We start from the raw sequence: 25,939 nt of genomic DNA, 5'->3' as shown, positions 1-25,939 counted from the left end.
TGAGTTTTGATCGTGGGTTTTTTGATGGCTTGGATTGGAAGGTAACGGTTCATATGTAATTGCTCTTTTTACTGTGTAATAAACGTGCTTGCACCTTTTGGTTTTTTGTATTTGGGGATTCTACATTTTGGAGAAAATGAGCAAAAAAGGTGAGTGTTGATTCACGTCTCTGTTCCTTCTTTCTTTCTCATTTTGGTTTTCTTTAGCTTGTTGTATGGAAGAGGAAAAGGCTGGTGTAGGTGAGGGTGATCTTTATAGCTGGGTTGATGCTAAGGTTAAGGGTTATGTTTCTCAATTTAGTGATATGGAGTCGGTTGATGTGCTATAGGTTCTAACGTATGGGTTAGGAGTGGTAATGGTATTAGGATAGAGGTACTTCCCTGTGATGTTGGTGATCGTGTTTTCCATCGTCGCGATGACTGGGCCTTTTTCTATATGTACAGCTGCTTGTTTACTGAGTTAGGAGTTAGGCTTCCCTTCACTGATTTTGAATGTGGTGTTCTTTACTGGTTGAACTGTGCTCCTAGTCAGCTTCATCCTAACTCGTGGAAGTTTGTGAGGGCTTTCGAGATTTTGATGGAATTCCTTAATTGTCCTCCGTCTCTTAGGCTCTTCTTCTCGTTATTCCAGGCTAAAGGGGTTGGTCGTGGGCTCTGGGTTAACCTGAGTAGTTATCCTCGCCGTGCTATCTTTGGTCTTTATAAGTCCTCTTTTTAAGATTTTAAGACCATGTTCGTTAAGGTTAGGAGCGTGCCTGAGGAGTTTCCCTTGTACCTAAACGAGTACCTTGTGGAGAAATTCCCTCTGTCATGGTGTCCTGAGCCTATGCAAGTTCTGGATGTGGATGATAGGTCGGTTGATGACCAGATTTTAATAGAGTTTTTGTTTGAGATGTTGGGTCCAAAAGGTCTGTTGTCCGTATCTGAGTTGTTGAAATGGGATACCGATAGGCAAGCTGTTCTAGATTACCTAGGTAATTTAGTTTTTGTTGTTTTGCTATTGCATTTCGTTTGGTTTGTTTTCATGTTGCCAATTTTCGTGTAGGTGACAAGGCTCCTACTATCACTACTGCCAGACTGAAGTCATTCTTCAATCAGTAGAAAAAAGGGGAGAAGGAAGGTTCGACTACAAATGCTGAGAAAGGTCCTGCCTTTCAACCTGATCCGACCTATAAGTCGAAGCGAAAAAGGGGTCATGTGAAAGATAAGATTGCTGAGACTTTTTTGGAGAGAGGGGATTCGTCTATGGAGCTCCAGAGGGTGGAATCGGCTTACGAGTCTCAAAAAAGGTTGCACGGTTATCTGAAGGACGTGCATGCTCGGTCTCTGTGGGGTAAATTTTATCCCTTTTCTGTTATGGCTGATGAGCTTTGCTGCTTTCCTGATGATATGAAGATGATTGATGAGGTCGGACATGTTGGGACAAGCCATTTCCTGCAGGTGAGGAATTAAATTTGCTTTGTTTGTTTGTACTTTATGCCGTTTTGACTCCTCTGTCTTTGTTGCAGGTGATTGGTGCGTGTATTGTGGCTGTCGAAAGGGCCCAAGAACTTGCTTTGGAGAGGGAGCGCAAGGTTTCCTTGGATATTGCTGAGTTATGCTCGGCCGTTCAAGAGAAAGAAAAAACCATTGCTGAGTTGTCCTATTCTCTGAGTTTGAAGGAGGCCGAGTTTGTTGAGGAGAGAAGTCTTCAACTTGCTTCTGCTGAACAAGTTAAGACTGTTAAAGGTGAGAATAATCATTTAGAGTCAAGGATTAAAGAGCTGGAGCATGAGGTTTACGAGGCCTTTGCACAAGGCTTCGATCGAGCCGTGTCTCAGGTGAAGGTGTTATTCCCTGAGTCCGATGTTACAAAGCTGGATGCAACTAAGGTGGTCGTCAATGACCAGCTTATGGATGATGAGGCTGCTGATGGAGATGATAGCAAGGAGTCCAGCATTGGTGACAAGGCAGATTAGGCCTTTTTTATTTATGTTTCGTTTTGTAAACTTATGTATGGCTCTTTGGCCTTGGACATGTGTTTAGCTTTGTGTTGCCTTTTGGATATTTCCGAGTATTATTCTCGGCTTATGTTTGTTGGTTTCCGAGTATGAAGCTCGGTTTGACTGTTAGCACTTTGATTATAAGATATGTTAGTTATCAGGATTATGATAACACTAATGGTTTGTTTGCAATAGTAATGACGTTTGTACAATGATTTGTGGCGTCCGGCCTCGTTAAAACCCTCTTCGAGTAAAACCCATGTGGTTTGGGAAAAAACCTTCGAAGGGGAAAAAGAGTACCCTCATCCGCGGATTTACAATATGTATTATGATTGATATTCCCTTAGTGAGGAGACATTCCATGTTCCTGGAAGTTGATCTCCTCTTAGGGTTTCTAGCTTATAAGCCCCCTTGCCGAGGTTCTTAAATACTCGGAGCGGTCCCTCCCAATTTGTTGCTAATTTTCCATGTGATGGGGGCTTCCGTGCTTCTTCTGTCCTTCTAAGTACGAGATCTCCCTCATTGAAGGATCTGTGTGCCACTCTTTTGCTGTGTCTTCGCTCTATGAACTTTTTCATAGCTCGTTGCCTTATGGCTGAAATGTCTCTTTCTTCTTCCACGAGGTCTAGCTTGGTTGTTCGGGCCTGCAAGTTGTTTTGTTGATTGTAAAACTCGGTCCTTATCGTTGGAATGCTGACCTCCACTGGGATTAGTGCCTCTGCACCATATACCAGCTTGAAGGGAGTTTCTCCTATAGCAGATTGTACTGTAGTATTGTAACTCCACAAGATTTTTGGAATGAGGTCGGCCCACTCGCCCTTGGCCTCACCGAGCTTTTTCTTTAAACCCTGCAAGATAATTCTATTAGCTGATTCAACTTGCCCGTTGGTTTGTGGGTGCTCAACTGAGCTGAAATGATGTGTAATTTTGAAATTTGTTAGGAAAGAAGCGAGTTTATGGTCTATTAATTGTCTCCCATTATCCGAGATTATCTCTCTCAGGATGCCATACCTACATATGATATTTTTCCATAGGAAAGAGCTCACCTTTTCTGCCGTTATGTGTGCTAGTGGTTGTGCTTCTACCCACTTGGAGAAATAGTCTATTGATACTAAAAGGAACTTTATCTGGCCTGGCGCTTTCGGGAAAGGTTCGAGGATGTCCAGTCCCCACCTATCGAAAGGCCAGCTTACCTCTATGGTGTGTAGCTTTTTGGCTGGGATTCCTGAAACGGTGGCGTGCTTTTGACAATTGTCGCATGCCTTGACTTTTGAGATACAGTCTCTTTTGATCGTTGGCCAGTAGTACCCTGTTCGTAATATTTTGGCGGCCAGTGCTCGGCCCCCGATGTGGTTTCCGCAGACCCCTTCGTGTGTTTCTGCCATAACTTCTTCGGCCTCATCCTTGCTGATGCATTTGAGGAGTGGTTGGGAGTGTCCTCGTCTGTACAGGGTGTTTCCTACCACTGTGTAGAAGCTTGCTCTTCTTCGGAAGAGCAGCAAGTTTGGTTCCTCGTTTAGTATGGCACCTGTGTTGATGTAATCGAGAAAAGGTGTTCTCCAATCTTGTACCTGCATGATGCTTAAAATTGTATCCTGCTCGAAACTCGACTTATCGAGTGTTAGTTGAGACAGCGCCGGTGTGTTTTCCGTTTGCCTTATTGTGGCTAATTTGGATAACACATCGGCTCTGGTGTTTTATTCTCGGCTTACATGAATAATATCAAATTTACTGAATTTTGAGATGAGATCCTTTGTTATGGGCCAATATTTCTCTAACAAAGGATCTTTTACCTGGTACTCGCCTTTAATTTGATGCACTACTAGTGAAGAGTCACAGTAAACCGTTATCCGAGGTATCTTTAGTTGCTGGGTGAGTTTCAGTCCTGCTAGCGGAGCCTCATATTCTGCCTGGTTGTTACTTGCGTTGAAGCGGAACTGTAGTGATTGCTCGGCTATCACTTTGTCTCCTTCCTTTAGCAGTATCCCTGCTCCGCTGCCTTCTCTGTTTGAAGCTCCATCTACATGTATACTCCAACTGGCTTCTGTAGGTTGTGTTTCATTAGTCATCTCTGATACAAAGTCGGCAAGTACTTGTGATTTCAGAGTTTTCCTTGATTCGTACTGAATGTCGAACTCAGAGAGTTCGACGGACCATTTGATTAATCGTCCCGCGAGCTCGGGTCTGGTTAATATCTGCCTTAGGGGTTGGTCTGTTCGTACTATTATTGTGTGACTCTGGAAGTACTGTCGTAATCTCCTTGCCGTGGTGATCAGTGCCAACGCCAGCTGTTCTATTTTCGGGTACCTTGTTTCTGTTGGTTGTAATACCCTACTAATGAAGTATACTGGGTTTGGCTTTTTCCTATTTAAATCACTAGGACCAAGCTTATAGCATGGTTAGATACTGATAAATATAAATACAATGGTTTACCTGTTTCTGGTCTCTGGAGTATTGGGGGTGATGTTAAGAGCTGTTTGAGCTCCATAAAAGAATTTTCGCATTCCTCTGTCCAGGTGAATTTCTTACTCTTAGAGAATGTTTGAAAGAAATGATAAGATCGGTTTGCCACCGCAGGTAGGAAGCGTGACAGGGCAGCTACTCTCCCTGCTAGTTGTTGGACTTCTTTAATTGTCTTCAGGCTTGCCATGTTCAGTATTGCATTACATTTTTCTGGGTTTGCTTCTATCCCTCGTGAGGTTAGCATGAAGCCGAGGAATTTTCCCCCTTGAACTCCAAAGGCACATTTGTCCGGGTTAAGCCTCATGTTGTATGCTCGGACTTGGTTGAAGACTTCTAACAGGTCGTCACAATGTGAACCTTGTGCAGGCATTTTTGCTACCATATTATCTACATAAATTTTCATATTCCGACCTATTTGCTGTCGAAATACTTTGTCCATTAGTCTTTGATATGTCGCCCCTGCATTTTTTAAACCGAAAGGCATTACCTTGTAACAAAAATTTCCATGTTCTGTTATAAAAGCTGTTTTGCTTTGGTCCTCTGGGTGCATTAGAATCTGGTTGTAACCAGAGTATGCATCCATAAAACTTAAGCTTTTGAAACCGGAAGCATTATCAACTAATTTATCAATGCAAGGTAATGGGTAAGCGTCTTTAGGGCAAGCTTTATTTAAATTTGTAAAGTCGACGCACATGCGCCATTTACCTGAGTTTTTCCTTACCATTACCACATTTGAGAGCCATGTGGTGAAGCGGATCTCTCTGATGAAACCTGCGTTGAGGAGTTTCTTGGTTTCTTCTAGTGCTGCTTGTTTTTTCTCTTTTCCGAGGTTTCTTTTCTTTTGTGTCACTAGTCGGACTGCTTTGTCAATTGCTGACTTGTGGCAAATGACTTCTAGACTTATTCCAGGCATGTCGTCTGGCGTCCATGCAAATAGATCAGCGTTCTGACATAGTATTTCTATGAGTTTTGTTCGTTCTTCCCCCTCTAGTGCTTCTCCGATGTGTGTGTACTGCTTTTCATCCGCTGTTAGTGTTACTCGGTGGAGGTTGTCCATTGGCTAGGGTCTTTCGCTGAGATCCTCTCTTGGGTCGAGCTTGGCTAACGTTAGGATCTTGGCAGTATTGTGTATTGCTTTGACTTGTTGCCGAGCTGTCTGTTTTGTTTGGTTTTGCTTTAGACTGGCATTGTAGCACTGCCGAGCTTCTTGGTGATCGGCGTATACTGTTGCTATCCTGTTTTCCTGCACCAAAAACTTGACACACAGGTGTAAAGTGGACACTACTGCCCTGAATATATTCAAGACGGGTCTTTCGATGATAATATTATAAGGGCTATAACAGTCTACTATTAAATATTGGATATCAATGGATTTTGACATAGGGACCTCTCCCATCGTTGTCTTCAGCCATATGTATCCCATGATGGGGACCCTTTCTCCAGAGAACCCAATCAGCTCTCCAGAGGAAGGGTGCATTATTTTTTCTGATAACTTCATCTTTTTAAAAGTAGAATAAAATAAAACATCAGCGCTACTACCTGGATCCAGTAGTGTTTTTCTTACCAACAGTTATCCAACTTGGATGGAGATTACTACTGGGTCATCGAGGTTAGGGCTTGCCGACTTACAGTCTGATTGATTGAATGATATCGTGACGTCTGGGTGCTCTTCTTTCTTCGAATGCAGTGTTCCTTCGATTACTAACATTGCTCTGTAGCTTCATTTTCTGGCCGAGATTGTTCGACCTCCACCTGCATAGCCTCCTGATATGTGGTTGATGATTCCTCTTGGTGGGTTGGGTGTTGTCTGTTTCCTTTTGTCCTTATTCGTTGGCGTTCGTTGGTGTTTATCCGTATCCGAGCTGGTTGCTCTGGCTTTACGTCCTTCAACATATTTGGGTTTATCACACACGAATCGGATTGGATCAGATATAGGCTAAAATTCTATCCGATCCGCACTACTCCCATGGGATCGGATCATATATGGTATCCGTGATTTTTTTAGGTCGGATCAGATCGGATATCGGGTATATTTGCATAATTCAAAAATTTGTTTACAATTGAATAAACCATTATAATTTCCAAACAAGTAAACCATATAAACCCTCAGTGCCATATATGTTTACAATTGAATAAACCATTCAAATTTACAGAGTTTATTACACAATAATAGTATAACACAATGATTCAAGTACTTTAATCTATAAGCATTTGTATACAAATAATATTTAATCATAAAATTAAAATTAAATTACCTATAATACCAGATGAGTTGAAGAGCAAAGACGATGGAGTCGAAGAAGGCCTGGTCTGACAGATTGATGAAGCCGCTTGGAGAGACAACCACCGCCGATGGAAGAGAAGACTAAGCCGCCAGAGGAGATGACCTCACCGCTAGAGGAGGTGACCGCACCACTGGAGGAGACCACTGACCGCGAGTGCTGCACCAATGAAGAACGCGACCTATGGAGAACGCGTATGGAGAACGCGACCGCCGTCCACCGCGTTGATGGAGGAGGCGACGACCGTGCAATTGGAGCTTGGAGGAAATGACGAACTTAGGAGATGGTGATGGACAGTGAACGCCGATGATGGATAGCGAACGCCGGTGACGGAGCAAAGTAGAGCCGGTCAGAGAGGAGAGGGAGAGCCAGAGTCTGGGAGGAGAGTCCAGAGACAGAGAACGAGAGAGGAGCGCCGTAACATTAGGGATTTAGAGTTAGGTCACATTACATTAGGGCTTATTTGAAACTGGGCTATTTATACGATGTGCGAATATGCTGATCTGCGAATCGGATCCGCAAGTATCACTGCCAAATCCGCTATCCGATCCTACCATAGTACGGATCGGATAATATCCGCAAAATTCGGATCGGATGCGGATAATTACCACGGATATGCGGATATTTTCCGATCTATGTGCAGCCCTAGGTTTACATTGAGCAAAGCTTTAGGTTGCAGCACATTATATGTAGCACATGTATGACAAACAAGTGAGGGGGGAAGGGAGTGCATCTGACCAATATTACTTGGATAAATTGAATATATTTTTTATATGGATGTAGAACATTATTGCTTAAAATATTGTCAGGTTCGAGTTTTCATGTTCTAATTTGAGAAGTTTCTTATTGCTAAACAGTTTTGGATTTTGAAATCTGAAGACGAAACCGTTTTAAAATGAGAATAAAAAAAAGTAATACTCTGATTTGAGAAATTTCTAATTGTTAAACGATTTTAGATTTTAAATTTGAATATGAAGATGAAACAGTTTTGGAATGAGAGCTGAAGAAAGTATTTCAGAATGAGAGCGGAAAAACATTGAAAACGTGCGTAATTTGAATTAGTATCGGTAGTGTGTGTTATCACGGTAAACTTCTTACCTTATCATGACTTATTAATTGTTGTATATTATAAATAGAATCCCGTTAAAAAGCCAATGGAGTATTTGTACAATGTATACAATGAACTATTTATTTTATTTATTTGGTCCAATATGAGTTAAAAAATAAACATTCAAGATAAAATACTACTAATTTCTCAAACACAATACACCCATACTATCCAGAATAACCATCCGGGTACTAGGGATAATAAACATCTGCTATCCTACTGAATCGAACATTTCTAAATTCCCATTGTACATATTGTACAGATACTCCATTGACTCCCTATACTTCGTCTTATAAATAAATTTACAAAAAAAATAATAATAAAAAAAGAAAATAATAAAAGATAAAACAAAGCTTGAATTGTGCAAAATAATATAATTATTTATATTACCAACAAATTGAAAGGACTACCGCTGTATATTACATGAAAAAAATTGTTCAACCTCAAACAATACTAGAAGGTACATTCAAAGAAAGAGAGAATAATATTATTTTGTTTTTCCTTTCCATTTTTAAGACATTTTATTAAACACAATGATCTTATTATTTGCAATAAAATTTACATGTCTGGTGTATCAGGCTCATCACCCGCTCTTGGTGTTCCTCCTTGCTCAGTCCCAAATGTCCTTTTGCTCATGTTTGCTCTCTGCACTAACCGAACTAATGCTTGAACCACTTCCGACATCGGTGGTCGGAATTCCGGCTCCGGCTGCCAAAACAATCATTACATTATATTACAACAATCATGTAGTTACTTTTCCTGACATGATAAATACATTAAAAGCACATATAAATCCTCCCTTTGACATGAGTTTTGGCATTTGGATCACCCTAACATTTAGGCTGTTTTTTCTTTTTAAGGCATCTACTCCAATATGTCAAAAACATCCTTCCACTAAGATATTTGTTTAGTTACACTTTAAAAGCGTGACTTATAAGAAAAAGTAACGATTTAAAGGAAATATCAACGCTTTTAGATAAAGGCAACGCTCTTATAACATGCTAAAATCAAAACCCTACAATCCATCACCCGATTGTCAAAAGGAAGCATCTTCATATAAAGACAATTATAGTCTTCATTGGAGTACCCACCTCTTTTTAAAGTGCGTCGTAGCCAAACCAGTAACTTAGGCTGTGTTTGTTTACTCTCTCAAAACAACAAGGCACAGACACAAAGACACACATACACATAGACGCACATGAATATATGTAGTTTATTTGGTCGTTAAGACAACAAAAAGGAGACATATATGTGTGACATTACCTGAACACAAAGTGCAATAACATCGGCAAAACGGGACAGCGACTTAACCGGGTATAGCCCTTCCAGCGCAGGATCAACCATTTTAGCCAATGCATCGATATCATGGAGTTGTGGTGTCGCCCACCGTACCAAAGACTGCTCGTATCTTGGCCTTGAGCTGCCGAGGGAGTTTTTTAAACAACAAAATACAAATAATATCAAAAGAAATTGGTGCATCTACCTACCCTAACTACTTTGAAGGGTTTTATATTATAGATTAAACTATATATGTTACTAAATGCGCTGTTGATTTTGGAGAGCATGCGAATGTTAAAACTAGTCACATGAAGATGTCTTCATGTGAAAATAATAGTTGAAAACTGTTAGATAGTTTGACATTTTTTACTAAACTACTTGACATAACACGTGTTTACATCTCAGCTATCATCTTCCCATGAAGACATTTTCACGAGTAACCACCTAAAAGATGCATCAATTACCTGTCAAACGGTTTCCTTCCACTAAGAAGTTCCAACATGACAACTCCAAAGCTGTAGACATCACTCTTAAGCGTATACTGACCGGACATACCAACTTCCGGTGCTTCGTATCCCGATCCAGCATTATTGTTCAATACCTGAACATGAGACGATATTTAGAACTAATAATTTTCATATGTAAGCCGTGTGACACAAGATAAAAGGAAAAAATGCATTCATTAAGAGTGCATCCATTTGAAACTGAAATTCACAGCATATTTGTTCCAAAAATTAAAATCACCTGGTCTGCATTTGGAATATAGCTTGCCAATCCACAATCTGAAAGATGAGGGTTAAGATCTGAATCAAGCAATATGTTGGTTGACTTAATATCCTTATGAACAACCGAAGGCGAACAAACTTCATGTAGGTACCTTAAAGAAAGAGAAAGAAGAGGTTGGTTATTGACTTTTGGGGAAAGAAATAAGAGGTCATTATTCTATTTACACTTGCAAACAACTAACTCACTCTAAGGCGCGAGCTGTCCCTAGAGCGATCTTGACACGAGAGTTCCATATCAATGGTTTGCTGTACTCATCAGGTAGGTGAAGGAAGTCATGCAGCGACCCGTTTTTATGGAACTCGTAGACCAAGAGGTGTTGTCCATGCTCCGAACAATAACCAACAAGCTCTGTCACATTTTGATGATGCAAATGGGAGATGTTTGAGACTACTTCCACAAAATCGTTGGATGAATCATGGGGAATGATAGATGAATCTATCTTCTTTACTGCAAGAACCTACAACAATTCATGACAAAGTCAAAACCATCAATAAGCCTCTGCATGGATTCAGAAGATATGTTAACAGTTTTTGACATATATCATCAAGTGTATTAGCATGCTTATATATATTGAGAAAGACTCAGGTGAGTCACTTTTAAGACATTTCCTAAGAGCATGGCATTATTTTTGGATTTTCCATATCTTTGCCCGCAGAATAAGACATAGAATTGGACTTGTAAAGTAAAAATGCGGTAAGGAGTACCTTTCCATCATCGAATTGTGCACGGTATACACGTCCGAAAGACCCCTCACCAAGGAGTTGATCCACACTGAAGCTTGAAGTAGCAATCTGCAGGTCAGCTATAGAATATGCTTTCACATTTGCGGGAGCGGCGACAGTCTTCTTGACAGCAGTTGGCTTCTTTGGAATTTCTTCCTCGTCGAATGATTTGAGAGGTGGGGGTTTAATAGGGGGTTTAACATTTATTGGTTCCACAGGAGTGTCAAATGTTTTCAAGTCAATCACAGAGGAACTCTGCATAGAATTCAATCCTGCATTATGAAATGTTGTAATATGTTACTTCAGATAACTAACTTATCACAATCCACAAGTAAAATTAAGCATATAAAGTAAGGTCTATATCAAACACATTTCAAGAAGAGAATGAAATGTGAAACTATTTAAAATGAGAAATAAGTAGCATAAAGTTAATCATAAAGGAAAAAGGTAAGAAAGGATTTTCAATAGTATGCGAGAACCAAGATACAAACCGTGCACTTCATTTGAAGCTAGAGGAGCCAACGGCTGATTGTCAAGCTTTTCCGTGTCTAATGACGACAACTTCTTGGATCTTCTCTTCACCAGGAAGAATGCTACTATTGCCCCAACAACCAATATGGAGATCACTATTCCAGCAACGCCACCGGCTCCAATACCAGATTTTTTACCCCCATCACTAGAGCTACCACCTGATGAGCTGCCGTGCCCACCGGATTTGTGGTGACGGCTGGTTGTTGCTGGAGGTGTCCCAGGAGGCGGAGGGGGCGCAGGCCCCGAGCTCCATGAATTACCACCCTTTCTGTCATTTTAAACCTTGGCTTATCATTCAAGATTTATATAATGAAATAAACAAATAAATATTCTTAGTTTGAAAAATTGCAGATAATGGTAATACTCACTGTAGGGTTATGCCATTCAGCTGTTCCGGTATCCAGCCTGTAAAATGATTGTTTTCAACATTCCTGAGAGAAATATTCAGAAAATAATTAGAACTTGAAAGGTTATTATATAAATATAGGAAAGAAGTTTTCCATGGCAGCAAATGACATAAAAGAGGCTCACAAAGTGTCGAGTGGCAGGTTAGCAAGAACATCGATGGTGCCCGTGAACTGGTTGTTTTGCAGATACCTAAACAAAGACAAATAAGTCCACTTAGAATGCAACCAATACCATGCAAACATGAAGAAAAAAGAAAGAAAGAATACAAAACTCGATGCTTACAAGGTTGACAAGCTCGAAAGTGAGCTCATTGTCTGAGGGAGGTCCCCTGTCAGCGAATTGGACGAAAGATCCCTACAACAGTTTACAGATATTATAGTTGATGGATCAGTAACTCAAAAGTTTTAGATTACAAGAATCATATGCATGTAAATATCACAAAATAGCCAATGTATATGAAGCCTTTTCGCAGAAACAAATAAAGAATATGAATTAGCATGGAATCAGAAGTAATATTAAATTTTTAAGTACAAAATTTTAATGAATCCACAACGAAAAACAAAGAAGTCATAACATCAATGTTGCTGAAAGGTATATGGAATTGAGGGAATCTTACAGTGTAGAGAGGGAAGTAAGCTTTGAAAAGTCAACAGTCAATCCTTGTTGGAACTGGTTGTGACCAAGATTCCTACAGAATCAATGTTAATTTTGCAGATTACTACAGTGGCTTAGCAAGGAGGTTTATAGGTATACAATGAAAGACATATAAGAATTCAAGAATATAGTTACACACAGGTATTTAAGCGAAGTAATTTGAGAGATCGAATATGGGATCGGCCCATTGAAATTATTATTAGCGAGATTTCTGCATACAAAGAAGTATTAAGTATGTTAGAATTCGACTACCGAAAGTCCGAGAAACAAAAATAAACAGAAGTGTAAGACATACAGGTGCTGCAAATTTGGAGGGAGTTGGTACCAGCTGCCACCAAGATTGTTGTTACTCAAGTCACTGCAAAGATTTTCGATTTACGACGACAGTAACAATACATACAAAACTGGATATACAATGAACAAGATCATTAAGGCTGCATTTGCATATTGTCACAGGACACAGTACAAGACAGATTTTCTCCGTGTCTCTGTATTTTATGTCCTGAAACAGTTACCGAACGAGGCTTAACTTACAAGTAAGTCACAGATGTCAAGCTTTCGAGCTGGTAACCCAAAGTTCCACTAAGTTGAAGACCAGGTAACTTGCTGATAAGAAGTAAATGATCGGAAAAAACCAAACAACAACACACATATCAGACATTGGAGCCGAAAAGAGTAATAATCGAAACATGTATAAAGTGATTAGGATTTAGGAGATTAAGGCTTCACATCTCGGTGACGCGATTGTCCTTGCAACTAATGCCTTTCCAAGACTGTCCACAAGGATCATTGCCATTTTGAGGCCAATTTAGTTGAGATGGTGAGTTCATATTCTGATACAAGCTCCTTAGAGCATTAGCTGCATCAAACATTCAGGATAACAAAGTTTTGATAACACAGAAACAAACATTGAAGTCAAAAGTAAAGGAATGAAATTGGAAGATGAAGATTCCCATTCATATAAGAGGAAATCATGAGAAAAACATGCCAATCATGCTATTATTACATCAGAAAGTACTTGATTTTGGATCACTTGTTAGCAACCTTGTTCCTACTGAAGAGAGCAAGAATTGTATATCAACTACCTACTATTACCACTCATAACAGATTGAACATGGCTTAAACACAATAATTAAAAATAAAAGTAAAAACATTAACTAAAAAAAAAAGAAGAAAATTAAACACCCACATTTATTCATGGTAATAGAATTTACATTAATTCAGATGAAAAGAAACTCATAAATTAATTTTAAAAAAAATTACAAACTTTGTTCCAAAATCCAAATCTAACTAATCTACTGGAAAATCAGCAGAACTATAAAGATAAATTTCAAATAATTAAAAAAATAAAAAAGCAAAAACAGAAAATTGGAACATAAGACAATTATAGCAAGAAGTACTCTTCACTAAAACACTGTATACAACTAACACATCCAAGTACAAAAGAAACACACACATTGAAAAAATAAAGTTTGAAGGAAAAAAGAAAAAATGAACATGATTGAATTATTAATGAACAGCATCACTAACCATCATTTGGATCTGTGTCACCATTAATGCCAATGACCAAGAAACAGAGAATGCAGGTGCTGATCAGAACCAGCACCAGCCTTCGATCCTCCATCATCTGAATCAACCAATTGTTGTTCTTTTTTGGTGAAATTCTTCCAACCCAGAATCCAATTTGGCTGTGAAATCAACCCTTTTTTGTCAAAAATGGATTTTTATTATTAAATATTAGATGGGGTGTTCATGTGAATGAGATGCTTATATATGTTTGTTGTTGCTGCCGAGTAAAAGCAAAGCTGGCAAGCACGAATCGCCAGAAGAATCCAAAGCCACCACTTAACTTTAGTTTATCACTCTTACTTGTTAAGTGTGAATTTAATTACTAGATTTATGAAATCAACTTTTATAATTTGAATTAGTAAGAGAAAAATAATTAATCATTTAAATTAGTCACTAATATAAAATATATATTAAAAATAAATTAAATAATATATATTAATATATAAATACATAATAACTAATTTTAATTACTGACTTTCGTATACAAATAATATTTTTATTAATCATATTAATTATTGAAAAATATATGACATCACATAGTATATATGGTATTGGAAAGAGAATTAGAATTAACATTTTTTATAATTATTAGTTAACATTTTTGTAATTTATTTTTTTTCTATAATAACAATTTAAAATTTTTCTTTCGTCTACTATTTTATTATTATATTTTATTTAAAAAAAAAAACATCCTTTGTACTGATATAAATAAGATAAAAGATTTGAAATTAACTTTTTTTCGTCTAACCATTAGTTAATTTTTTACTTTTAATTTACTTTTTAATATATTAACAATTTAGCTTTCTGACTTTTATTTAGCTACTATTTTGTTAGTTGATTTTTTTTTTGTTAAATAATAAATTCTCTAATAACAAAATTGATTTTTAGTATAAGCTTTTTTTGTTAATTAATAACAATAAAAATTAAATAGTTTAATGACGTAATTTTATATAAGTATTTGGTGACAAAAATATAAATTGAAACAAAAGTTGTATTATCTTAAACGGTGTAATTTCATTATTTATTATAAAATAGTAAAGTTGGTAACATTTGAGTAAAAGATTTTATTCTGATTATCATCGCTTAAAAAATTATCTATATATAAATAAATATCTAATTTTGTATTGATATAAATGAGAAACTAATTAATTCTTGTAATAATAAAATTATTATTATTATTATTATTATTATTATTATTATTATTATTATTATTATTATTATTATGTCATTCTGATCTCTAATTGTACAGTTGATGAAGTTTATCAATTACTTACTAATAAAGTGACCGTTAGTTTACATGGTTATGTTACGTGTATATTAAAATTAGCTATTAAAATTAGTTATCAATATAAAATATATGTTAGAGTATAAATATACATTAAAAATAAATTAAATTATATATGTATTTATACAAAAATATATTGGTGGCTAATTTTAGGAATTTGGATCTTCTAAAGTTTGAATTTCACTTTATTCACTTTAGAGAGTAAAGTGTAATCTTTCTACTTTTGAATAATTTCTCTTTCATATTTATTATTGGTCCCACCTATGAAATCAATGGTAAAAGATCACATTTTACTCTTTAAAGTGAAATTCAAACTTTAGAAAATTCAAATCTTAATTTTAGTAGCTGATTTTAATGTACAAAAATAGTATTTATCTAATATACAAAATCGTCATTAAGCATACCAAGCTATAATTTTAGAACTGTAAACTGTTATAAGTGGCTTTTCAATTTCATGCCAACGGTTACGTCAAAAAAGTCAAAGAAACGTCAATTACTCAAAATTACCATTACTCGTTTACTAATTAGATTTATGCATTTAATTAGATAATTTTTTAAATAATAAATTTAAAAATTAATTAATTTTGCAGATAATAATATACGATTTACTACCGTTGAGCAGTTTGAATTTCAAACGCCGAGGATGGGAACTGAGTTAGTGTGTTGTACCGAGAATCATGGAGAAGCGATTTCTCAGGGATTTGGTGGATGTGAAGCAGGGGAGTCTGACAAAACGGTTATAGAGGTTTATGATTCTGGTGGAGGAAGGGTTCAGGATGGAAATGGATTTGATGGGAATATAATTTTAAGGGAGCATGATCATTTGGGCCAGAGAAGGGTTACCAATTTGGGGGATGTAACTTGGGGCTTGGTTCAACGAAGCCCAAGCCACATTCAGACTGATGTTGGGCCACGGGACTTAGCTAAACCGTGCAGGGGGAGGGCTAGAAAGAGTGGGCCGCATATGGGTAGGAAGGTGGGTAACAAGGTATCTGGTGGCCCAAAGCTTGTTGAAACGGGTCGAGCAGCGGGCGGGCGGGTTATGACTTATTCTCATGCCTGTTTGCCTGAAGCGCAGGACTGTGATGAGGGCGAGGCGGCGGCAACCCTAGAGGGCGTTGGCAGAATCGAAAGCATAGGGCTGATGGTGGAGAACCCGTCGATGGCGGCTGATATTGTGGCGCAGGATGATTTGCGGGGATCTGCGATGGATTCGGCGGGGACGGGTGAACATGCAGGGCTTGATGAGGGGAGGCAGGACGGGGGGCGCGTAATCGACGAGGGTTTGACTCCGGTGCAGGTGGACTCGGTAGGGGTTCTGTTGAAGGCTGCTGGTACCGTGGCGCCGGAGGGCTTGCTGGGAGATGCGATGGAACCGGCAGGACTCGGTGTCGGGGAGGGGATACAGGAAGGAATGAGCGCGAATGATGAGGGCCTGGTGCCGGTGCATGTGGACTGGGTAGGGGTCTTGGACGATGGTCGAGTTCGGGGACGCCTACCGGGACTGTTGAACCAAGGGAGAGGGAAGGAAGCGGCCGTGGAGGTTAACCAAACAGCAATGGTATGTGACCAGGGTTGGGCGGAAGGGGGAGAATCACTGGTGGAGGGGGTTAATCCAGGAATAGGCATAGGGAGGCTCAACAAGCAAAATCAGGAAGAGGTGGACAGGAATTCACGAGAGGATCTGATGCATGAACATGAAGTGACTTGGGCTCTGGCGATTGAATCTGGGGCTGTGCTGTATGATGACGATGTGGATATCCTGAGTATTTTGAAGGCTCAAAATGACGGAATAGTAGCAAAGAGACGATTGACAAAACAAAAAGAAATGGCGAGAAGGAGCCGTCCAAAGAACAAACATAAGGTGAACAGTACTTTGTGTAAATGATTATGAGTTGTTGGAATATTAGGGGGTTGAGGGGAGATGGGAAAATAAGCATGGTGAAATCATTAAAGAAAAAATATAATCTGAATATGTTGGGTTTGATTGAAACGAAAAGGGAAGTGATTTCAAAATATGATGTTGCAAGAATTTGGGGTGATAATACGGTAGGATGGGAGTTTGTGGAATCGGATGGGGCGGCTGGAGGACTCTTATTGATGTGGGATGCCATGATGTTTCAGACTAGTAATTGTTATAAAGGAGAGAGGTGGTTGTGCATTGAAGGAGTGTTAACAAAGAATAATTTCCATTGTGTTTTCTGTTTGGTGTATGGGGCGCATGGGAGGGAAGAAAAGCGGGTGGTTTGGGAAGAATTGAGCTATATTGCGGGACTGTGCCAAGTCCCTCTATTCTTGCTAGGGGATTTCAATGAGATTCTGCAAGTGGAGGATAGAAGAGGGGGGACGAGTCTGCCAGCATCAGCGGAAGAGTTTAAGAGTTGGGTTCAGGACATGCAGTTGGTGGATTTACCTCTGTCTGATGGGAAATTCACATGGTTTAGGGGTCAATCATGTAGTCGAATTGATAGGGTGCTGGTGTCTGTTGAGTGGGTTGAGGAGTTTCCTGATCTTCGGGTAAAAGGTGGTCCGAGGGGCCTGTCGGATCATTGCCCGTTAATTGTGGAGGATACTAGGATCCGAGGGGGCCCACGACCTTTCCGGAGTTTAGATTCCTGGTTTACCCATGAGGGCTTCCTGAGGATGGTGAGAGATGAATGGAGGAACCTGGGGGATGCTCCCTTCATTGGTAAACTGAAGTCATTGACGGTGCCTTTGCGACAATGGCACAAAGATAACTTCTGTGATATGGACAGTAGACTGCTGAGATTTGAGGATGCAATAAAGAAGCTTGACAACCAGGTCAGTGATGGGATCTATGATGGTACGACGGAGGCTAGAAGAAAGGCTTTGGTGAGTTTTTGTGAAAAGTGGTACATCAGGAAGGAAATTCACTGGAAGCAGATGTCTCGATCCAAACATGCGCGGGACATGGACAGGAATACGAGATATTTTCATAACATTGCATCGGCCAGAAGGCGGCATAACAGGATTGATGCTCTAGTGATCCAGGGAAGGTTGGTGCGGAACCCAGTCAGAATAAAGTATGCCATCAGGGGGTTCTATCAGGAGCTATATCGTCAGGAGTTTGCTCCGAGGATTGGTGTTCGTGATGGGCTACTGAAACAGATTGATAGGACTGAGGCTGAGGCCTTGGAGGTTCTGCCATCGGCGGAAGAAATCAGGGAAGCAGTTTGGGATTGTGAATCTTCTAAAGCCCCAGGGAGTGATGGGTACAATATGAATTTCATCAAGAAATGTTGGGAAGAGGTTGGGCAGGAGTTCACTAGAGCAGTAATGGATTTCTTCCAAACGGCAGAGCTACCATCTGATGCGAACGTCACATGGGTGAAACTGGCCCCAAAATTTGTGGGGGCTAAGGAAATCAAGGACTTCAGGCCGATTAGTATGGTGGGATGTGTCTACAAGGTAATTTCGAAGGTTTTGGTAAGAAGGATGCGATTAGTTATGCCAGGATTAGTGGGAGAGACCCAAACTGCATTTGTAAAGGGTAGAAAAATTCATGATGGTGCGCTCATCGCCTGTGAGACGGTCCATTGGCTTAAGACGCGAAAGAAGAAGGCGGCAATTATCAAACTTGATTTTCAAAAAGCGTATGATAGAGTCCGATGGAGCTTTGTGGATATTGTGCTTCAGAAAATGGGATTCGGCCAGCGATGGAGAGGTTGGGTAAAAGAGTGTGTGAGTACGGCATCTATGTCAGTCCTAGTGAACGGGTCTCCAACCAAGCCTTTTAACATGGAAAGGGGCCTCAGACAAGGGGATCCCCTGTCCCCCCTTCTATTTGTGCTTGTGGTCGAAGTGTTGCATCGGATGGTGGGGGAAGCAGTCAGGAACGGTCGCATTGAACCATTACTGGTCGGAGGTGAGCATGTAGAATTATCGCACCTTCAATTTGCGGATGATACCATATTATTTTGTCCCCCTAACACTGAGACACTGGTGAATTATAAGAGACTGTTACGGTGTTTTGAGTTAATGTCGGGGTTGAGCATCAATTATGAGAAGTCAAATCTGATATCAGTAAACTGTGAGCAGGAGTGGGTTGATCAGGCGTGCGGTCTTCTGGGGTGCAAGCAAGCTGTGTTACCGGTTAGATACCTTGGAATCTCTCTAGGTGCAAATCCGAGGCTAGTGAAGACTTGGAAACCAGTCATAGATAAGGTGGAAGAAAAGCTCAGCCTGTGGAAAGCGAAGGTGCTGAATAAAGCAGGCAAGCTTATCCTCATTAAGTCGGTGCTGAATAGCCTGCCGATATATTACTTAAGCCTGTACAAGATGCCGAAGGCGGTTGCGGACAAGCTGGTTGCGTTGCAAAGGAGGTTTATGTGGGGAAAGGGGGATGGAAAGGATGGTATCCCGTTAGTTAAGTGGGAGTTGGTTCAGGCTCCAAAGAAGGCTGGAGGATTGGGGGTTGGGGATGCAGTGCTTCGGAACACAGCACTCTTGTTTAAGTGGTGGTGGCGGTTTTCAAAGGAGGATTGCCCCTTATGGAAGAAAATTGTCTGTTCTTGTAACAACTTGAGCCCTGATGTCATGCTGGTAAATCAGAAGATACCAGCGAAAGGCGGGCCTTGGAAGGACATATGCCAGTTAAACATACAGGAGCAGCGGTTAAGGGATAAATTGGTTACTGGACTGGCTATGGAAGTAGGGAATGGAAGGAGTACCATGTTTTGGGAGGATAATTGGGTGCAAGGTGGGCCGCTGAAAGTGGCGTTTCCAAGACTCTTCTCTGTGTCCAACCAACAAGGAGTTGTCGTAGGGGATTGTGGATTTTGGGATGGATTGGAGTGGATCTGGAATTTTCAATGGAGAAGAGAGCTGTTCCAATGGGAGCTGGAACTTGTCCATCAGTTGCATGAAAGGTTACGGCCAGTAAAGCTGTCACAGGGTATGGAGGATAATGTGGTCTAGAAGTTTGATAGTAAGGGTGTGTTTTCTACTAATTCCTTTATGCGGGTACTTCAATCGGAGAATCTGCCGGCAGCGATCACAAGCTATAGTTTCACAAGTACATTGTGGAAAGGAGTGGTGCCTCCGAGGATTGAGCTTTTTGGCTGGTTTGTACTTGTTGGTAGAGTTAACACCAAAGACAGGTTGAGTAGGCTAGGTGTTATTCATCACAGTGATAATGTTTGTGCGCTATGTAATAAGGAGATAGAATCTGTCCAGCATCTATTTCTTATGTGTGATATAGCATGGAAAGTGTGGTGCTGTTGGTTGCAGTCAGTTGGTAGGAAGTGGGCTATTCCGGGTACCATAAGAGGGCTGTTTGAGAGTTGGACTGGCTTGCACACGAGTAAACAAGAGCAGAAGCGGGGGTTGATTGGGTTCTTTGCAGTGATTTGGAACATCTGGTTGGAACGTAATGACAGGATTTTCAACAATAAGGTAGCAGGTGTTGACCTCATCCAACAGAGAACGCTTTTGAGTTATAAAGAATGGGCTGACAGTAATCCTAGTGGTTGTTGATAACAGTGCAGGTGATGCCAGGCTTTATGTTCTTGTCTTCGTTATTTCTTTATGTAACTCCTGACTTTTTGCTCCACTGTTTTGTGTTGAGCTTTCGTTTGTTTCAAAAAAAAAAAATTTTATTTAAGAATTTGCTTCTCATAAATGAATTACTATATACACAAAGTGAAATCTCACTCAAATGGATTGATAAACTATTCACTAGAAGTAGAACAATTTTAAATTTTTTTTTACACCAGTAGTATTTAAAATTAAATTCTAAAAATTAATGTAACAATTTCTTAATTCAGTAAGCTAAGGTAATAAGCTTAATTAAAATTTAATTGTTGTAGTGTCATAGGTAAAGAGTCTTGAGTAACTAATGTCGCTTTTCTAATTTGATTGGATTCTGTCCCTTTTACAACAACTATGAAATGTCAATAAATCATTTGTGACTTGAATTGAAATGATAATAATGGAGACCATGATATGAGCATGTATATAGTTTAGTTTACATATGATATCCAATCTATTCTAATTTAATTCTAATAATAATAATCATAATAACGTGTATGCAATGCAAAGTTGTTAATAGTGGAAACAAAAGTCAGCATTATGTTACGCGTAATGAACTGGATTTCATGCAATCAACATCAATTGCCACACTGTGATTCAAGATTGGTTTCAATGTCAATTTTTCATATATTTTATTATTATTATTATTATTATTATTAAACAGTAGCTTTAATTTGCTCTTTTTTTGTCCTTTATATCAACCACAAATACTATTTCCTTTTTTAATGTTTTCACTTTTCAGGATAAGGTTATGACGATGACATGGTATATTTGCTCATGTTATAAAGGAAATCTTGTTCTTTTCCAAATATATAAATTCACTACTACTAAATTGATTCTTGTTTGAAGCTGTCGGTTGTTAATTTACCATGTTTAATTAAGTTTTTTTAATTAACCTTACTCAACTCAATTTTTAGAGAAAACGATAAATAATTTTTTAATCTTTTAATTTGATGATAAATAAAATCTTTAATAAATTAAAAATACAAAAATTTCTCTCATTTTCTAAAATATGAAATACTTAAATTGCTCCGTTCAAATAAAATATATGAAGACAAATATATGAAAGGCGGTTTCATATTTTCAACTAGTCAAAGATTTATTTATTTTTTATTTTAAATATAATATTAGAGTAAAATTTATATATATATTATTGATCACACTTACTTTATATACAAGTTCAAGTCTATACTCTAAATCTTTGTCCATGCCAGAATATGAGGAAATATATCAAGTTTCACATTATCTAAACCTAAAAATATGCTAGCATTTGTAACTTAAGTACAAAATGACTTTTACTTTTAAACTAAATTTTGGATGAATTAGACTCACTTGATGATTAATTTCTAACACTATCAATTCATCATAAATTTGGTCATATATATATGTTAAGAAATCCTACCTAACTCTCTCATAGCTAGAGCTTTAGAACTATGAATCATTATATTGATAGATGAACAATGTCATTATGGATATCTTTTACCAAAATAAAAAAGGATAAAATTGTATTCCAAGATCCGTTGGTTTTACTTTATTGACAACATTTTTTTTAATATAAAGACAAATCAACTTAAGTCAGATCAATGAATTTGTTTGCTGCTAATTAGTCTGATTTGATTCATTTACTTGTAAGATGTAGTAAACTTACATTATATAACCGTAGCTTGCATTTATTATCTTTTTGGTAATTAAAGTATATTTTAGTGCCTAGTGTTTTGGCTAAGTTCTATTTTATCTCTCGAAAATGTTTGATAACCCAAAATAAATTAGTAAAAAACAGTAAGAATTTATCTTTTTTTATATTAATTAATTATTATAAAATTTAATGAATATTAAATAAGATAAATTCTGGTAATTTTTTGTCTCTATAGTATTACCGATTGTCTATAATATTTCAGAATTGTTTTTATTTTAAATATTTTATTATTTTTATTTTTGTCTTTCGATCAAAATTATTTTTTTTTCAAAAATATCTTTTTACCTGTATTATTATCTTTTTATTTATTTTATTCTATTGCTATTTTTATTTTCAAATTACTAGAATCACCATTATGACTATTACAATTATAAATTTGGCCATTACCTAAAGGAAAATTATAATAAAAAATATTTAAAAAAATAATTTTAACAAAAAGACTAAAATAGAAAAAATATACAACACTACAAATAAAACTAGGACTTATTAATTCAAATATTAAGAATTAAAACAATATTTTTTATCCATCTTTAAATTTAAACTTCATGCGTACGCACACATATATATAAATTTAAGGGAAGAATCTAAAAGTAATTTATTACTTTTAATTTGTTTAGTTTTTTTTTCTCTTATTTTAACTTAACTTAAATATATAAACAATAAAAATCGAAAACCAATTTTTTGTCAATAATCAACCAATATTTATTTATTTATTTAAAAATTTATTTCTCTCTTAACCTATGTTCATCACTATTTTGATTATGGGTAGGAGGAGGAGAATTCAAGAAAATCGGAGGGAGAGAGAGAAAGATACAAATAGACAATTGATTCGAGAAAAATGATACTTATATTACTATATTAGTGTTTTATTTTTTTGACAGAAAAAATAATTCATTCGTAAAAATAAAAGAATTTAAAGACACTTATAAGATTAAACAAAATATTAAGTATACATAGACAGATGAAAATAAAATATTTACTATGCTGAACTATGTGCTAAGAATAAATATAAAATTCGATTATAGAAAATTTTAACTGGTAAAAATAAAGACAATTTTGTGCCTCTTTAATTCCTATATCCTCATAAATTCTAACTTAAATTATAATATTTATTTAAGTATAACTTTAGTGATATATATATATATATATATATATATATATATATATATATATATATATATATATATATATATATATTTACCAAAGATAGAATTGAGATTCGAATCTGCAATCTTTAGATGAGTATGAGGAGATTATGCCATTTGAGTTATAGATCATTGACAATTTTAGTGATATATTGTTCTTTATTTTTTTTTACTATTACATATTATTTACATATTTTTTTAATATTTTTTCAACTTTTTTAATTTTATCTTCAATCGAATACTTGATTATCTAAACCAATTAAAATTTAATTAGTTCAATTCTCATTCTTTTCAAATTTAAACCAACTCAATTTGTAAATATCTTTAGGAAAAGTATAGGTAGACAATGAAAATACTAAACAATGTGAACAATGAATATATCAGATGTTCATTTTACTAGGTGTACGAATAGTTATTCTAATATATTAAGATTTAGGTGAGTAATTTAGAGGTGTCATGTGTTTTGATTTGATTGATGATTGTTCATATTGTTCAAAAAAATTATTGATTACCTAACCTAAGGAACCTTAACCTTATTCTCTGCCTTATAAATTGATCGCAGTAGTGACGATAACATTCATTCACAATTTTTTTATCTTCAGACGAGAGAGAGAGAGAGAGGACATCAACACTGCTTTATACAGAGAAAAAAGAGAAAAAGCAAATATATTACTTCATGCTTATGTTGTTAATTTGTCATTGTAGAGAGAAAAACAGAAATTATTTTTACAAAATTATTGGTTGATTATTAGTAAAAAAAAAATTGTTCTCAAATATTTATTATAGTCTCTTTTTTTTTCATTTTGGAATTTATTTGTACATATTTTAATTAACACCTCCTCGTTTAAAAAACAAAGAACATGCATGAAACATGAATAGTTTTTATTTTATTATTTTATTCTAAACAAAATGATCAAAATGTAAACTGGCTTCGAATAGTTATAGTGAAGGAACTTTCGATTCGTTGCTTTAAGTCAAAGAAAGGCAAATGAGAAATATTCTTCATACGCGGGTCATTTGAAAACATTTATAACAACGATTTTACACCAACTTAAAAAGGGACATTAGCACATAATAATAATTGCCAAATAAATTCTGAAATCATCACTTAAAGCAATTCTCTTTCTGGAAACACATCATCATGATTTGCAAATTAAAATCTCTTCTTTAATTTGTTGATAGAGTAAAGTAAAACAAATGATATTCAAAACGATGTTTATATATGCATGATTGGCATATTAACAATGACAATTTTAAGTCATTTGTTACCTACGAAAAATAAAATCCTCATGGAACAAAATGTTGGAGGATTTAAAATGATTTTTTTTTTGTTACATTTTTATGTTATTATATTATACTTTCATAAAATTACTTATTTCAAAAATTTAAACTAATAAAAGAAGGTATAAATGGTTATATTTTTAACAAGTTCTCTTACGTAAGAGTAGTCTCTTTTAAGTTTGCGTAAAATTTAGGTTAAATTACACAGTTGGTCCCTACACTTTTAATAAAATTATAAATTGGTTCCTACACTTTAAAAATTTATAATTGGGTCCCTAAAGAGATTTAAAATTTGCAATTTAGTCCCCGCCATTCAAAAGTGTTGATTTAACAAGATATGCTGAGAATATTCTGTTAAAATAGAAAATATGTTGAGAATATTCTGTTAAATCAAACACTTTTTGAACGACGAAGACTAAATTACAAATTTTAATTTTCTTTAGAAATCCAATTACAAATTTTTAAAGTATAGAGAACAATTTGTAATTTCACTGAAAGTGTAAAAACTAACTGTATAATTTAACCTAAAATTTACATAGACTTTTTTTTTTATTTGTCTTATATTAATTTTTTTTTCTTTTAAAGTCAACAAAGATCGAATTTTAGATTTTAGATCGGCTAGGTTTGGATACTATATTAGAATTGAGATTAAGTGAAACTAATTTAACTCTAAAAGTTACTTTATAAAATAAGAGATACCTCTCATTTATTAACTCTTTAAAAATTTTATTTTTGATAGATATAAAATTTGTAATATGTATAGTAATATTACTGTGTATATAAATTTTAAATAAAATTTTAAAATTATATTCATAAAAACTATTAAAGTCATGTTCTGAACATTTTAAATAATAATACGATCTTATAAGTTAAGATAATTCAACTTTATAATATTTAACTCGCGATTTTGCTTGTGTTGGAGTAAGGGGTAAGAGTAAACTTTATTCTAGAGAGAATTTTATCTACTAAACATAAATTTAATATATCATTTAGTTTTTAAATATATCTATAATAGAAGTTGAGAAAATTAAATTGGGTTGGTCTAGTGGTTAGTTTACTAGCTCGTTTAAGTAAATACTGGGAGATCAAATTCTGTTTTGTGCATGCAACAATTTATTGGTTAGCGACAAACCCTTAAATAAAGTTCAATACTGCAGCGGATTAATTTTTGCCCTGTCGAGTTAGAAAATACTACAAACT

General features: G+C 36.5%; 3 protein-coding genes across 3 annotated transcripts; 2 read left to right on the top strand and 1 right to left on the bottom strand.

Annotated features, from left to right (window-relative positions):
* Nucleotides 1-1,044: 1,044 nt before the first annotated feature.
* LOC140176950 (uncharacterized) lies at nucleotides 1,045-2,159 on the top strand. The gene is made up of 2 exons (XM_072208627.1): nucleotides 1,045-1,439; nucleotides 1,508-2,159. The coding sequence occupies exons 1-2, from the start codon at nucleotides 1,245-1,247 to the stop codon at nucleotides 1,955-1,957; spliced, it is 645 nt and encodes a 214-aa protein (XP_072064728.1). The 5' UTR covers nucleotides 1,045-1,244; the 3' UTR covers nucleotides 1,958-2,159.
* A 6,034-nt stretch (nucleotides 2,160-8,193) lies between these two features.
* Nucleotides 8,194-14,103, bottom strand: LOC112726637 (protein STRUBBELIG-RECEPTOR FAMILY 6). Its single transcript, XM_025776113.3, has 16 exons — nucleotides 13,744-14,103; nucleotides 12,943-13,072; nucleotides 12,748-12,819; nucleotides 12,509-12,571; nucleotides 12,353-12,424; nucleotides 12,176-12,247; nucleotides 11,842-11,913; nucleotides 11,683-11,748; nucleotides 11,520-11,582; nucleotides 11,112-11,419; nucleotides 10,603-10,892; nucleotides 10,084-10,355; nucleotides 9,857-9,989; nucleotides 9,577-9,713; nucleotides 9,098-9,254; nucleotides 8,194-8,542 (listed from the first exon to the last, which is right to left on the bottom strand). Exons 1-16 carry the CDS (start codon nucleotides 13,838-13,840, stop codon nucleotides 8,393-8,395), a joined length of 2,154 nt encoding a protein of 717 aa, XP_025631898.1. The 5' UTR covers nucleotides 13,841-14,103; the 3' UTR covers nucleotides 8,194-8,392.
* A 5,941-nt stretch (nucleotides 14,104-20,044) lies between these two features.
* LOC140176598 (uncharacterized) lies at nucleotides 20,045-20,563 on the top strand. The gene has a single exon (XM_072208120.1). The coding sequence runs from the start codon at nucleotides 20,045-20,047 to the stop codon at nucleotides 20,561-20,563; it is 519 nt and encodes a 172-aa protein (XP_072064221.1).
* The last annotated feature ends 5,376 nt before the right edge of the window (nucleotides 20,564-25,939 follow it).

This window comes from Arachis hypogaea, chromosome 12 (assembly GCF_003086295.3).
Source record: "Arachis hypogaea cultivar Tifrunner chromosome 12, arahy.Tifrunner.gnm2.J5K5, whole genome shotgun sequence".
Taxonomy (NCBI): Eukaryota; Viridiplantae; Streptophyta; class Magnoliopsida; order Fabales; family Fabaceae; genus Arachis; species Arachis hypogaea.
The sequence above is the reverse complement of the archived record's forward strand: the minus strand, read 5'-3'. Positions and strand labels throughout refer to the sequence as shown.